At 47.3% G+C, this 16,085-nt stretch overlaps 1 protein-coding gene across 1 annotated transcript in view; it reads left to right on the top strand.

Annotated features, from left to right (window-relative positions):
- VSTM2L (V-set and transmembrane domain containing 2 like) overlaps positions 1-16,085 on the top strand; it is a 103,071-nt gene that overhangs the window by 71,399 nt on the left and 15,587 nt on the right. The window contains exon 2 of the mRNA XM_040330571.1: positions 11,346-11,515. Coding sequence (XP_040186505.1) covers positions 11,346-11,515 — 170 coding nt within the window. The remainder of the gene's footprint in view (positions 1-11,345; positions 11,516-16,085) is intronic.

The following is a 16,085-nucleotide window of genomic DNA, read 5'->3' as shown; positions in this document are numbered from 1 at the left end:
TGGTTGGATTTGTCACATTGAATACCATATTGTCAATTCATTTATCCAATTCTTTGATCATTCTTTTTGTTATTTATTTCACATTTATTTTTATAAGTGTTGTATTCAGCTTTTTGAGATATATTTCGCACATATATTTTTCACAGGTCTAAACAATAGCGCCGTATTATCTTGTTTTTTGTTTCTTTGTTTACTATGGTATTTTAGTAATTAATACTGGCAGCTTTTCACTGAAATTAATTTTTTCACTGTTAATTTATTTACACGATAGCGCAGTGTTTTTTTCTGTCTATACAGAGAAATCCCTTTCCAAATTTTAAATGTTAACAAGAGTAAGCTTACCCTCCTGTTGCATACACTGGCCCAGATTCTCAAAGGGCTTACGACGGCGCAACGCCATGTACACCGTCGTAAATCCTAATCTGGGCCGTCGTATCTATGCGACTGATTCTTAGAATCAGTTACGCATAGATATCCATTAGATCCGACAGGTGTAAGGCTCTTACACCGTCGGATCTTAAATGCAATTTTTTTTTTCCCGCTAGGTGTCGCCTCCGTCGTTTTCCCCGTTGAGTATGCAAATTGGCTAGATACGCAAATTCCTGAACGTACGCGCGGCCGACGCAGTGAATTTACGACGTTTACGTTAGGTTTTTCCGGCGTAAAGTTGCCCCTGTTATATGAGGGGCAACCAATGTTAAGTATGGCTGTCGTTCCCGCGTCGAAATTTATAAATTTACGTCGTTTGCGTAAGTCGTCCGTGAATGGGGCTGGATGCCATTTACGTTCACGTCGAAACCAATGACGTCCTTGCGACGTCATTTGGAGAAATGCACCCTGGGATATTTTTCGGACGGCGCATGTGCAGTACGTTCGGCGCGGGAACGCGCTTAATTTAAATACTACATGCCGCCTAATTTGAATTAGGCGGGCTTGCGCCGGGTGATTTACACTATGCCGCCGCAACTTTACACGCAAGTGCTTTGTGAATAAAGCACTTGCCTGTAAAACTTGCGGCGGGTAACGTAAATGAGATACATTACGCCGATCTACTAGAATCTGGGCCACTGTGTCCAGCCATTTACTAGTTGTATCACTTATTCTACCCAGCGATCATACCAGCCAGAGTATTCCTCAGCGCTTCCTATCATAGGGTGGCAACTCTTATTTACTCACTGCAAGAGAAGTGTTGCCACCCTATGATGCTTACTCCCAAAAACTACAAGCTGACGTGTCGAAATGCGGCATTGCCTGCACATTCATTCTATGTCTCTCAATAATAACCATCTACATGCTCAGGAACACCTTCCACACTCCCCTATTGCTTTGACTAAAGTCAAGCTTTTGCCCCCAGCATGGGGGTGTATGGAGAGGTCATATAATGAGAAGGGTGCAGCTTTCATTTCTGTAGACTTGCTCACATAGAGATTCCAGATCAATTAAACTGCAGTATTACTGTTTTAATATCGGTTTATTAAAACTATAAAACACAGCTTGACATATTAATATCCCTCTTGCTGAAAACATTCCAGAAACTCAGCAGTAGAAAATATAAGCTGCTAAATTCAATGGACGTGCTAGACAATGAAGAACATTTTCATGTAACCAGAACTACAGGTGCTGAACTATGCAGAGCTTTAAAGTCACCATGTAGAAATTCCTGTGTGTAGATCTTCTTTTCTGCCACAAGATGGCAATAGCAGATATGTTCTATTACTGAACTCTAAAGTTGGAACATTGAACTCTGGGACATTTAGTCCAAACCATAAATGGTAGCATTACAATTGCTGGAAAAATAACTACCTAGAGGCAGGAGGAGCCAGGGAAGAGAGGTGTAAATAAAAAAGCCCAGGAAAAAGTAGTGGCAGTTGGGAGGTCGCCGCCAATCAGAGAGGAGTTGTTACCGAGAGTAAGGAGAACTGTTTTTGCAGTTTTGCGGCTGAGAGTAGCTGGCAGGCTTGCACCATCTGAAGAGCCCCTAGTTCCCACTGGAGATCGCTGATTGGGGTTACTGCACAGCTATAACCTGGAACCATCCATCTGTCACTGGGGAAATCTGCCAGTACAGCACCATATAGAGATCTGGTCCACTTGTTGTTTGGGATCTGCTCCAGGAACGCTAAGGCTTCATTTCCATGGACGTTTTTGGACGTTTTTACAGCCACTTTTCTGATCGTTTTTTGCAGCTTAAAAACGGCTCTCCATGTTAGTCTATGGCCTCATGCCCACCATGACGTTTTTGAGCTGTAGATGGCTGAGCCGTTTTTAAGCTGCAAAAAAAAAAACAGGACCAGTGCGTTCTGAAGCTCCAGTGTTAGAGCTGTAAAAACGCCAGACGTTAAAAAAACGCTCAAAAACGCTACCGTGGCGTTTTTGAGCTCCAGCTCAAAAATAAATAAATAAACAAACATGGACAGGCGTTTTTAAGCTGTAAAAAAGGCTAAAAAAAGTGGCTGTAAAAACGTCCATGGAAATGAAGCCTAAATGTTGACTATTTTTACAGCCTGGACCACTTCTCGCCAGATTGCTGCAGTATGCCAGTTAGCACCATCGGCACACAAAGAGGGACCATCCAACCTCACAGCCTGCCATCAAGGAATAGTCAAGGAATAGTCAAGGGAGAGTGGTGAGCGGAGAAAGAATATGTCCCCTTTGTAAGAAACTTGTGCTTCACTTGCAATACTCATATTTATACTCCCTAGGGCACTGTCTGTTCTGTTTGACAATGCCTAAAATGCCAAGCTGACTTACAACCTATTTTTCTTTCATGGTGTCTTAAGGACTCCCAATACCCCCAAGCCAATCTCACTTGGTGCAGGACTACAAACATCTACCTACATAAAAAAAAATCTCCATTACGTGTGCCAACATGTACAAAGGCCCCAACATAGCCGGCAAAAGAGTCATTTTGAGAACTGTATATAGATTACTTGTTGTCGAGGGGAGTCAATGCATTATTCTATATTCTTAAATGCAGGCCTAAGCTTAGCCGTCTCATTGCAAGAGCTCCCAAGTGACTTAGCCTATAACCAAATTGATACCCATCTGTGTTGCTCGTTGGTGATGAAGGCTACAGTTTATGCCGGATGGGGTCACAGTTGATTCAGGGACTTAAATCACTGCAAGAATCTCTGAGGGCCTTGTTTGAGCTGTTATATTATCCATTCTTATACTTTACCTTGGTTGACCTTAAAGTGATTGTAAGGCTTCATTTTTTTTATTTTTATTGAAATAACAAATGTTATACTTACCTGCTCTGTGTAATAGTTCTGCACAGAGCAACCCCGATCCTTCTCTTTTGGGAACCCTCACTGGCACTCCTGGTTTGCAAGCGGCGTGTAAGTACTTGAATCTCACTTGGAATCAGTCTTTCGCAATCCCCTTAGGCCCCGTACACACGAGAGGATCGATCCACTGAAATTGATCCGCGGACCGGTTTCAGCGGATAGATCCCCTGGTGTGTACAATCCAGCGGATATTTTTCCGCGGATTTTTTCCCCCGGGGATGGATCAAAATCTCTTAACATGCTAAAAAAACGATCCGCTGGAATCCATTCCAACGGATTGATCCGCTGGTCTGTACAGACTCACCGGATCAATCCGTCCGAATCCATCCCCCGCATGCGGCGTAATGATTCGATGCATGCGTGGAAGTCCTTATATGACAGCGTCGCGCACGTCGCCGCGTCATCATCGCGGCGACGGCGCGGCGCGTCACCGCGGACGGAATTCCGCGGGGATTTTGATCTCATGGTTGCCCACGCAATATTTGCGTGGGCAAAGGGCAACGATTTTTGCTCTGCGCCCACGCAAATATTTCGATTTGCCCGCGATTCACGGAGCAGTAGCTCCGTAAATTGCGCGGGCGCTATGCTAATTTGCCCTGCGTAAGGGCGCCTAATGTAAATGATCCCGCCGGGGGCGGGAATCATTTAAATTAGGCGCGCTCCCGCGCCGAGCGAACAGCGCATTTCCCGACGTGCATTGCGAAACTTTCCCGACGTGCATTGCGGCAAATGACGTCGCAAGGACGTCATTTGCTTCTAAGTGAACGTGAATGGCGTCCAGCGCCATTCACGAATAACTTACGTAAACGACGTGAAATTCAAATTTCACGAGCGGGAAGGGCGGCTATACTTTAGCATTGGCTGCCCCTACTATGAGAAGGGGCAGCCTTGCGCTAAAGCCGCCGTACGGAAACTCCGTACCTGGCGTGCGCTGGGCCCGGGCAAGTTTTGTGAATCGGTGATAGTATGCTATTTGCATACTATACGCCGATCACAATGGCCGCGCCCCCTAGCGGCCAACGCAAGAATGCAGCCTAAGATATGAAGGCATAAGGAGGCTTATGCCTGTCATATCCTAGGCTGCAGTCCGCGTAGCGATGTTCCTGAATCAGGGGCATTCGCTACGCGGGAGCAAAACAGCTATTGCGCTGCGCAACCTATGGTTGCGCGGGCGCAATAGCTTCTTGAATCTGGGCCATGATCTTTAACCACTTGTCAACCGCCCGCCGTCTTTTAAGATTCTGTTATCCTGGGTGGATGTCATACGACGTTGCGCCTCTAAAAACCACTAGGGGGCGCGCGGCGCATCACCGAGGACCCGGTGCGAGATCGCGGCCGCTGGGCACCCGCGATTGCTCAGTAACTGAGCAGAAAAGTGGATCTGTGTGTGTAAACACACAGATCCATGTCCTGTCAGGGAGAGGGGACCGATGATGTGTCCCTTGTATATAGGGACAACCATCGGTCACCTCCCCCAGTCACTCCCCTCCCCCCACAGTTAGAATCACTAATTAGGGAACACATTAACCCCTTCCTCGCCCCCTAGTGTTAACCCCTTCCCTGCCAGTCACATTTAAACAGTAATGGATGCATTTTTATAGCACTAATCGCTGTATAAATGTGAATGGTCCCAAAAATGTGCCAAAAGTGTCCGATGTGTCCGCTGCAATATCCCAGTCACGATAAAAATCGCTGATCGCCGCCATTACTAGTAAAAAAATATATATATAATAAATTGCTTTCAATCTATCCCCTATTTTGTAGACGCTATAACTTTTACGCAAACCAATCAATATACGCTTATTGCGATTTTTTTTTTTACCGAAATTATGTAGAAGAATACGTATCGGCCTAAACGGAGGAAAAAAATGGATATTTATTATAGCTAAAAATAAAAAATATTGTGTTTTTTTTCAAACTTGTCCCTTTTCTTTTGTTTTTAGCGCAAGAAATAAAAACTGCAGAGGTGATCAAATATCACCAAAAGAAAGCTCTATTTGTGGGGGGAAAAATGATAAAAATGTAATTCGGGTACAGTGTTGTATGACCGCGCAATTGTCATTTAAAGTGTGACAGCGCTGAAAGCTGGTCTGGGCAGGAAGGGGTGAAAGTGCAAGTGGTTAATGGCATCCCAGTTTTAGTCCGTAGGGTTCAATATTGAGTTGGCCCACCCTTTGCAGCTATAATAGCTTCAAGTCTTCTGGGAAGGCTGTCCACAAGGTCTAGGTATGTGTCTATTGGAATGTTTGCGCATTTGTGAGGTCAGGCACTGATGTGGATGAGAAGACCTGACTCACAGTCTCCACTCTAATTCATCCCAAAGGTGATTTATGGGGTTGAGGTCAGGACTCTGTGCAGGCCAGTCAAGTTCCTCCACCTTAAACTCGCTCATCCATGTCTTTATGGACCTTGCTTTGTGCACTGGTGCGCAGTCATGTTGGAACAGGAAGGGGCCGTTCCCACAAAGTTTGGAGCATGAAATTGTCCAAAAGGGACAAAATCCCTTGACTGCGTGAAAACCCCAGCTCTCAGCCGCAGCGCCAAAAGTATAGAACTGTACTTTCTGGCATCAATAAACAGTACACAGCAGTGCCCTATGGGGGTTGTTTGGGCCGTGTCATCAATGACCTGAATTAGGGATTCGGTAAGCCAAATGTTGCCGGCAAAATCAACAAAAATGCAAAGCAATGCAAATGCATTCTGTGTGCGCGGACCGTTGGTTTTTATATTATAGAACAGGCATTGACTTTTCACAGCATTTGGAAAGCTTTAATAACACAAAGCAAATGTCTGTTCTCTATGCCCATGTGAGCCAGGCCTGCCAGTCCACCCAAAATAGATACTTTTGTTTTTGGTACCTGCTGGAGTGTTAACCCATCTGACAGTGAGATCTCTGTGTTTGAATTCAGGGATTCTCGCCCCCGCTGTTGCCAATATGAGGGTTTCCCTCTTTCAATGCTGTTTATATACAAAGCACTTACGCCGACGTATCTCCAGATACGCCGCGTAAGTGCAAATATGCGCCGTCGTATCTATGCGCCGTGCCCACAAACTAAGATACGTCTAAAAATAGGCTTCATCCCACCGACGTAATTTGCCTACGCCGGCGTAGAGGGGGCGCATAGAGTGCTGGGGTGATATCTGGGGTGTAGAGGGGTCAGAGTTCTGGGGGAATATGTAGGGTGTAGAGGGGTCAGAGTTCTGGGGGATATCTGGGGTGTAGAGGGGTCAGAGTGCTGGGGGGATATCTGGGGTGTAGAGGGGTCAGAGAGCTGGGGGGATATTTGGGGTGTAGAGGGGTCAGAGTTCTGGGGGGATATCTGGGGTGTAGAGGGGTCAGAGTGCTGGGGGGATATCTGGGGTGTAGAGGGGTCAGAGTGCTGGGGGGATATCTGGGGTGTAGAGGGGTCAGAGTGCTGGGGGGATATCTGGGGTGTAGAGGGGTCAGAGTGCTGGAGTGTAGAGGGGGTCAGAGTTCTGGGGGGATATCTGGGGTGTAGAGGGGTCAGATTGCTGGGATGATATCTGGGGTGTAGAGGTGTCAGAGAGCTGGGGGGATATCTGGGGTGTAGAGGGGTCAGATTGCTGGGGGGATATCTGGGGTGTAGAGGGGTCAGAGAGCTGGGGGGATATCTGGGGTGTAGAGGGGTCAGAGTTCTGGGGGGATATCTGGGGTGTAGAGGGGTCAGAGTTCTGGGGGGATATCTGGGGTGTAGAGGGGTCAGAGTTCTGGGGGGATATCTGGGGTGTAGAGGGGTCAGAGAGCTGCTGGGGAGATATCTGGGGTGTAGAGGGGTCAGATTGCTGGGGGGATATCTGGGGTGTAGAGGGGTCAGAGTTCTGGGGGGATATCTGGGGTGTAGAGGGGTCAGAGAGCTGCTGGGGGGATATCTGGGGTGTAGAGGGGTCAGAGAGCTGGGGGGATATCTGGGGTGTAGAGGGGTCAGAGTGCTGGGGGGATATCTGGGGTGTAGAGGGGTCAGATTTCTTGGGGGATATCTGGGGTGTAGAGGGGTCAGAGAGCTGGGGAGATATCTGGGGTGTAGAGGGGTCAGAGAGCTGGGGTGATATCTGGGGTGTAGAGGGGTCAGAGTTCTGGGGGGATATCTGGGGTGTAGAGGGGTCAGAGTGCTGGGGGGATATCTGGGGTGTAGAGGGATCAGAGTGCTGGGGGGATATCTGGGGTGTAGAGGGGTCAGAGTGCTGGGGGGATATCTGGGGTGTAGGGGGGTCAGAGAGCTGGGGGGATATCTGGGGTGTAGAGGGGTCAGAGTTCTGGGGGGATATTTGGGGTGTAGAGGGGTCAGAGTGCTGGGGGGATATCTGGGGTGTAGAGGGGTCAGAGTGCTGGGGTGTAGAGGGGGTCAGAGTGCTGGGGGGATATCTGGGGTGTAGAGGGGTCAGAGAGCTGGGGGGATATCTGGGGTGTAGAGGGGTCAGAGAGCTGGGGGGATATCTGGGGTGTAGAGGGGTCAGAGTGCTGGGGGGATATCTGGGGTGTAGAGGGGTCAGATTTCTTGGGGGATATCTGGGGTGTAGAGGGGTCAGAGAGCTGGGGAGATATCTGGGGTGTAGAGGGGTCAGAGAGCTGGGGTGATATCTGGGGTGTAGAGGGGTCAGAGTGCTGGGGGCATATCTGGGGTGTAGAGGGGTCAGAGTGCTGGGGTGTAGAGGGGGTCAGAGTGCTGGGGGGATATCTGGGGTGTAGAGGGGTCAGAGTGCTGGGGGGATATCTGGGGTGTAGAGGGGTCAGAGTTCTGGGGGGATATCTGGGGTGTAGAGGGGTCAGAGTGCTGGGGGGATATCTGGGGTGTAGAGGGGTCAGAGTGCTGGGGGGATATCTGGGGTGTAGAGGGGTCAGATTGCTGGAGTGATATCTGGGGTGTAGAGAGGTCAGAGAGCTGGGGGGATGTCTGTAATTTAGAGGGGTCAGAGTACGGGGGTGATATCTGGGGTGTAGAGGGGTCAGAGTGCTGGGGGGATATCTGGGGTGTAGAGGGATCAGAGTTCTGGGGGGATATCTGGGGTGTAGAGGGTCAGAGTGCTGGGGGGATATCTGGGGTGTAGAGGGGTCAGAGTGCTGGGGGGATATCTGGGGTGTAGAGGGGTCAGAGTGCTGGAGGGATATCTGGGGTGTAGAGGGGTCAGAGTGCTGGGGGTATATCTGGGGTGTAGAGGGATCAGAGTTCTGGGGGGATATCTGGGGTGTAGAGGGTCAGAGTGCTGGGGGGATATCTGGGGTGTAGAGGGGTCAGAGTGCTGGGGGGATATCTGGGGTGTAGAGGGGTCAGAGTGCTGGAGGGATATCTGGGGTGTAGAGGGGTCAGAGTGCTGGGGGTATATCTGGGGTGTAGAGGGGTCAGAGTGCTGGGGGTATATCTGTAATTTAGAGGGGTCAGAGTACGGGGGGGATATCTGGGGTGTAGAGGGATCAGAGTGCTGGGGGGATATCTGGGGTGTAGAGGGGTCAGAGTGCTGGGGTGATATCTGGGGTGTAGAGGGGTCAGAGAGCTGGGGGGGATATCTGGGGTGTAGAGGGATCAGAGTGCTGGGGGTATATCTGGGGTGATTCAGGATGCGGTAAAGTTGAAGCAGGGAGTAAGAAGAGCCTAGCTGTTCAGTGTGGCAGGAGTATATAAATCACATGCCTGGCAGAACAGAACAAATCCTCAGGCAATTAACATACATGTATTCATCTGTGTAGCGGTTTCCCTGCAGTTCCACTTCAATCACTTTAGCAACCTGCCTTTCGTTTCGAATTTTTTGGCAGTCTGATCCTTTTTTTTGTCGCGGCTCTTATTGTCCCCTTTGTAACTCCGCAACGATGAAAGCATTTCTTCAAATTTTTATTTAAGTGCTTTTTTTTTTCTTCTCGTTATTGCTTTTAGAACAATAGAAGTGTCTTTATTTTTAGGATTTTATTCTTATTACACATAAGATAAATGATGCAGAGTTTTTTTTTCTCATGAAGTTGATTAGGAAAAAAACTCCCATTTATGTTCTATGTCTATTTTCTTTTTACAATAATCTCTCCTAGTCTGTATATTAAAAGGCCCCCTTGGCACGGGGTAGTTGGCTCTTTTACCATTAAGTGTTTTTTTTTATTTTTACAGCTTATACTTATTTTTTTTATAGCTTAGATAAAATGTCATCATATTTCGTTCACATCCTACACCAGAATTCTCTAATATGAAGATCTGTAATTAGCTCTACATTATTTTAGATTGATGGATGCGACGGAGTATCATTTCAAGTTAAACCTTTATAAACTGGCATCTAATAGTGTCTTATAGTAAATGTATATATTTTAACCATAAGGGCGCACGGGTGCCGCCCCCTCTCTACAGCCACCCCCTTTATCACCAATAGATAGATTCATGCAATGCACCCCCTATTCAGGCGCCCGGCCCCATAATTACAGCGGCAGGGGGTGTTTTTGAAGCACCTGTGGCTTTGATGGGCACAGTGGCGGCGTCTGATGGAACCTCACAGCGTCTGATGGCACAGTGGCTGCATTTATTGACACAGTGGCTGCCTTTGATGGGTGCAGTGGCTGCGTTTGATGGCCACAGTGCCTTTGTTTGATGGCACAGTGGCTGCGTTTGATGGTACAGTGGCTGCGTTTGATGGTCCAGTGGCTGCGTTTGATGATGCCACCATGGCTGCGTTTAAGGGCACAGCCTGATAAGGAGTCGAGCGCCTGAATTACAGCGGCAGGGGGGTGTTTTTGAAAAGCACTGGTGGCTACGTTTGATGGGCACAGTGGTGGCATTTAATGGCACAGTGGTAGCGTCTGATGGGCACAGTGGCTGTGTTTGATGGCACAGTGGCTGCATTTGATGGGCACAGTGGCTGCGTCTGATGGAACCTCACAGCGTCTGATGGCACAGTGGCTGCGTTTGAAGGGCACAGTAGCTGAGTTTGATGGTACAGTGGCTGCGTTTGATGATGCCACCATGGCTGCGTTTGAGGGCACAGCCTGATAAGGAGTCGAGCGCCTGAATTACAGCGGCAGGGGGTGTTTTTGAAGCACTTGTGGCTACGTTTGATGGGCACAGTGGCGGCATCTAATGGCACAGTGGTAGCGTCTGATGGGCACAGTGGCTATGTTTGATGGCACAGTGGCTGCATTTGATGGGCACAGTGGCTGCGTTTGGGCACAGTGGCTGCGTTTGGGCACAGTGGCTGCGTTTGATGGGCACAGTGGCTGCGTTTGATGGGCACAGTTGCTGCTTTGATGGGCACAGTGGCTGCGTTTGATGGGCACAGTGGCTGCGTTTGATGGGCACAGTGGCTGCGTTTGATGGGCACAGTGGCTGCGTTTGATGGGCACAGTGGCTGCGTTTGATGGGCACAGTGGCTGCGTTTGATGGGCACAGTGGCTGCGTTTGATGGGCACAGTGGCTGCGTTTGATGGGCACAGTGGCTGCGTTTGATGGGCACAGTGGCTGCGTTTGATGGGCACAGTGGCTGCGTTTGATGGGCACAGTGGCTGCGTTTGATGGACACAGTGGCTACGTTTGATGACACAGTGGCTACGTTTGATGGGCACAGTGGCTGTGTTTGATGGGCACAGTGGCTGCGTTTGATGGCAGCCCTGCTTGTCTGATAAAGAGCAGTGCGTTTTGTCTGTGGGTGTGGGAACGAGTGCAATTTACATGCATTTTTCCACCTGCAATAGTGTGAACATAGCCTTGAAAAAGTATTCATACCCCTTGAAATATTCCACATTTTGTCATGTTAGAACCAAAAACTTAAATGTATTTTATTGGGATTTTATGTGATAGACCAACACAAAGTGGCACATAATTGTGAAGTGGAAGGAAAATGATAAATGGGTTTCCACATTTTTTACAAATAAATATGTGAAAAGTGTAGCGTGGATTTGTATTTAGCGACCAACTGCCTTCAGAAGTCACCTAATTGGTAAACGGGTCCATCTGTGTGAAATTGAATCTCGGTATACAGTAAACCCCGCTGTTCTGTGAGTGGTTGTTACATATGTTCTCTTATTTATTTACAAAAGTAGCCATTTATAACGGTGCTATTCTTTTTCAGCATTGTTCACGGAAATACCACATGATGCTAGCGCACACCCTGGAGAAGATGTGGAGATGGCGTGCTCCTTTCGCGGCAGCGGTGACATTCCTTACTCACTGGAGATCCAGTGGTGGTATATCCGATCCCACAAGGACTGGGCAAACAAAGATACCTGGGCAGACAGCCAGGTAAGAGATGTGCAGGCCTTGATAAAATAACAAATGAATTAGAAGAATTTTTGTTTTCATGTTTAATAGGCTGTATAATGTCTTCAGTACTTTTTTTTTGTTTATTAATATTACAGGCATTTATGGAGCACCGATAATTTAGCAGCCCTTTACATATTATATATTCCCATCAGCCCCTGCCTTCAAGGAGCGCACAATCTAAGGTCCCTAACTTATATACATATACTAGGGCCAATTTAGACGGCAGCCAATTAACCTACCAGCATTGTGTCTGTAGGATTTTAACCTACCAGCAGGGTGTTAACCTACCAGCAGTGGGCCAGATTCAGGTAGGGGCGCGCACTGATATGGCGGCGCAGCGTATCGTCTTTACGCTACGCCGCCGTAAATTACAGGAGCAACGCTGTATTCACGAAGCACTTGCTCCGTAATTTGCGGCGGCGTAGCGTAAAAGGGGCCGGCGTAAGCGCGCGTAATTCAAATGATCCCGTAGGGGGCGTGGATGATTTAAATTAGGCGCGTTCCCCTGCCGAACGTACTGCGCATGCACCGTCCCTCAAATTTCCCGACGTGCATTGCGGTAAATGACGTCGCAAGGACGTCATTGGCTTCGACGTGAACGTAAGTGGCGTCCAGCGCCATTCACGAACGACTTACGCAAACGCCGTAAAATGTGAAAATCGCGACGCGGGAACGACGTCCATACTTACCATTGGCTGCGCCTTCTAATAGCAGGAGCAGCCTTACGACGAAACCGACGTACGCAAACGACGTAAAAAACGGGCGCACGTACATTTGTGAATCGGCGTAAGTATGCAATTTGCATACTCTACGCTGACAACTACGGGATCGCCACCTAGCGGCCAGCGTCAGAATGCACCCTAAGATACGACGGCGTAAGAGACTTATGCCAGTCGTATCTTAGGCTACAGTCGGCGTATCTAGCTTTCTGAATACAGAAAGTAGATACGCCGGTGCAACTTAGCAATTACGCGGCGTATCTATAGTTACGCCGGCATAATTGCTCTCTGAATCTACCCCATTGTGTCTGTAGGGTGTTAACCTACCAGAATTGTGTCTGTAGGGTGTTAACCTACCAGCATTGTGTTTGTAGGATGTTAACCTACCAGAATTGGGATGGGGGAGGGGGGTTTGTGCTGAATGGGGGTCCATCTGTGCAGAAGGGGGGTCTGTACTGAAGGGGGTATGTGCTGAAGGGGGTCTGTGCTTAAAGGGGGTCCATCTGTGCTGAATGGGGGGTCTGTGCTGAATGGGGGGTCTGTGCTGAAGGGGGGGGTCCATCTGTGCTCAAGGGGGTTCTGTACATTCTCTAGGCTATATTTATATGGGCATGGAGTGAAGCTGAATTATCTCAAGAGCTATTTCACACTGCCAGCTGGCCGCGTTATCGGTAAAGTGGCGCTTTACCATCGTTTTAGCTGCGCTATTCGGCCGCTAGCGGGTCGCTTTTAACCCCCGCTAGCATTTAAAGAAAGGGTTAAATGCAACTGTGTATCGCCGCTGCCGAAGCGCCCCTCCCTGAACAAATTTCAGCGGATGCCCATGCTTCTACTACATAGTTTTGGTAGACCCAAAAGAGATCGAATTGAAGTTGCATCTTGGGATTTCAAGGTGTATGGGCAGATTAGGACAACTTTTGTGTACTAGTTCAATCTGCTTCAAAAATCGTTGGGACATTAAGTGACCAAAATGATAATAATGACATCACTCCTACCAGAAAACAAAGGTTTCCATCATTAATCCTTAAACAAAAGTCGCCTTTTTTTTTTTCAGAAAATTTAAAAATTCTACATTGCAGAAATCCTCTTTTGTTTTCCGGTATTAATGTTTAATAAGTAAGTTATTCCTAAATATTAATTGTGTATTCTTCTTACAGCTCGGATCCCCCACCCTCCCCTCCCCTCGTCTCTTCCTATCTCTCTTTGTATCCATGTGCTTACACAAGAAGCAGTAATAGAAACACAGTGCTGGGGATTTTAATGAGGGACGCTGTTTGTACTAAGGCCAGACACAATTCATTAACACAAACTGCAATTAATCTAAGGAGGACGCAGGGAGCACAGAGACATGATATTAAAGGAGAAACCTTTGTCTGTGTGTTTTTTGTTACAGAATCGGTTTAATGGAAGTAATCCCACCATTAGAACACGAAAAACTTGCTTTATTCTATCGTTAATAATTATATTTGTACGTCGGAGCAGCCATTTTCGCTTATTATATCTTTTTTTCTCCTTGGGATTGGAGCACAATGGTTGTGCTTTGCAGTTCCAGCCTATCATTATCTAAATAAGCATTTTTTAACCTATTTTTAGTCGCTGCACTTTTTAAAAGTATGCAGAATCTTGAGGCCCCCCCGATCTAAAATGTAAAAATCTCAAATGTTACATATTAATAGGAAACCTTAGCCTGGGACAATGCACACAACTGCCTTGATGAAATAAAATTCACATCATAAGACCATCCTTTATATCAGAGGTCATCTTATCAGAGTCTTTCTTTCACATCAGAGGTCCGGCCATCACATGAGATGTTCCCAATTATGTCAGATGTCCCCCATCCAGTGTTGCCAACCGTCAGTAAATTCCAGTAAAAGCAAAAGGTTGCCAGTAAAAAAAGCAGGGGGTGCAGAGGTGAGCAGTGGTAGAAGAGAAGAGAAGGGGGGTGCAGAGGTGAGCAGTGGTAGAAAAGGGGAGCAGAGGGAGCAGGGGTAGAATAAGGGAGAAGGGAGTGCAGAGGTGAGCAGTGGTAGAAGAGAAGGGGGGTGCAGAGGTGAGCACTGGTAGAAAAGGGGAGCAGAGGGTGCAGAGGTGAGCAGGGGTAGAATAAGGGAGAAGGGAGTGCAGAGGTGAGCAGTGGTAGAAGAGGAGAGCAGGGGGTGCAGTGGTAGTCATAAGGATTAAACCCCTGTCTCAACTTCAGGCCAAAACCCATTCTACCGTTGACCCAAATTATGAAAGCATGCAGAAAGCTGTGAGGGATCCCTGCTTCTTTCGGTGTTCCAGCGTCCAAGAGAAAGGGGCTGAACCTTTATTGGCTTTTTTAAAGACAATATGACATCATTCACATGAGCACAATTGATTGGTTCAGTCCATACATGGTGATTTCTCCTTGCAAGTCCATTTTTGGCACAAACAGTCCTCGTGCCACACAGGGCCCCCCACTCAAGTTCACAGGGGCTTTATTCACTCAGAGCCATATTTGCTGCTTCGGTGAAAGAAGGGGGAGGATGACAGCGGTTTCCTATTATTAGTCCTTCTTTGTCTCCATTTCAAGCTGAGATGTACTTGTAACTTTAAAACATTATAATCTGTCATAGCTTCTTTTAAGGATAATAACAGTATTGTAACATATACCCATACATACATATGTATTATAACTAATATATATATATATATACAGTGAGGAAAATAAGTATTTGAACACCCTGCTATTTTGCAAGTTCTCCCACTTGGAAATCATGGAGGGGTCTGAAATTGTCATCGTAGGTGCATGTCCACTGTGAGAGACATAATCAAAAAAAAAAATTCCAGAAATCACAATTTATGATTTTTTAACTATTTATTTGTATGATACAGCTGCAAATAAGTATTTGAACACCTGTCTATCAGCTAGAATTCTGACCCTCAAAGACCTGTTAGTCTGCCTTTAAAATGTCCACCTCCACTCCATTTATTATCCTAAATTAGATGCACCTGTGAGGTCATTAGCTGCATAAAGACACCTGTCCACCCCATACAATCAGTAAGAATCCAACTACTAACATGGCCAAGACCAAAGAGCTGTCCAAAGACACTAGAGACAAAATTGTACACCTCCACAAGGCTGGAAAGGGCTACGGGGAAATTGCCAAGCAGCTTGGTGAAAAAAGGTCCACTGTTGGAGCAATCATTAGAAAATGGAAGAAGCTAAACATGACTGTCAATCTCCCTCGGACTGGGGCTCCATGCAAAATCTCACCTCGTGGGGTCTCAATGATCCTAAGAAAGGTGAGAAATCAGCCCAGGACTACACGTGAGGAGCTGGTCAATGACCTGAAAAGAGCTGGGACCACCGTTTCAAAGGTTACTGTTGGTAATACACTAAGACGTCATGGTTTGAAATCACCTGCTTAAACCAGCACATGTCAAGGCCCTTCTTAAGTTTGCCAATGACCATTTGGATGATCCAGAGGAGTCATGGGAGAAAGTCATGTGGTCAGATGAGACCAAAATAGAACTTTTTGGTCATAATTCCACTAACCGTGTTTGGAGGAAGAAGAATGATGAGTACCATCCCAAGAACACCATCCCTACTGTGAAGCATGGGGGTGGTAGCATCATGCTTTGGGGGTGTTTTTCTGCACATGGGACAGGGCGACTGCACTGTATTAAGGAGAGGATGACCGGGGCCATGTATTGAAAGATTTTGGGCAACAACCTCCTTCCCTCAGTTAGAGCTTTGAAGATGGGTCGAGGCTGGGTCTTCCAACATGACAATGACCCGAAGCACACAGCCTGGATAACCAAGGAGTGGCTCTGTAAGAAGCATATCAAGGTTCTGGCGTGGCCTA

The sequence above is a fragment of the Rana temporaria genome, chromosome 12, assembly GCF_905171775.1.
Source record: "Rana temporaria chromosome 12, aRanTem1.1, whole genome shotgun sequence".
In the NCBI taxonomy this organism is placed as follows: domain Eukaryota; kingdom Metazoa; phylum Chordata; class Amphibia; order Anura; family Ranidae; genus Rana; species Rana temporaria.
The sequence above is the reverse complement of the archived record's forward strand: the minus strand, read 5'-3'. Positions and strand labels throughout refer to the sequence as shown.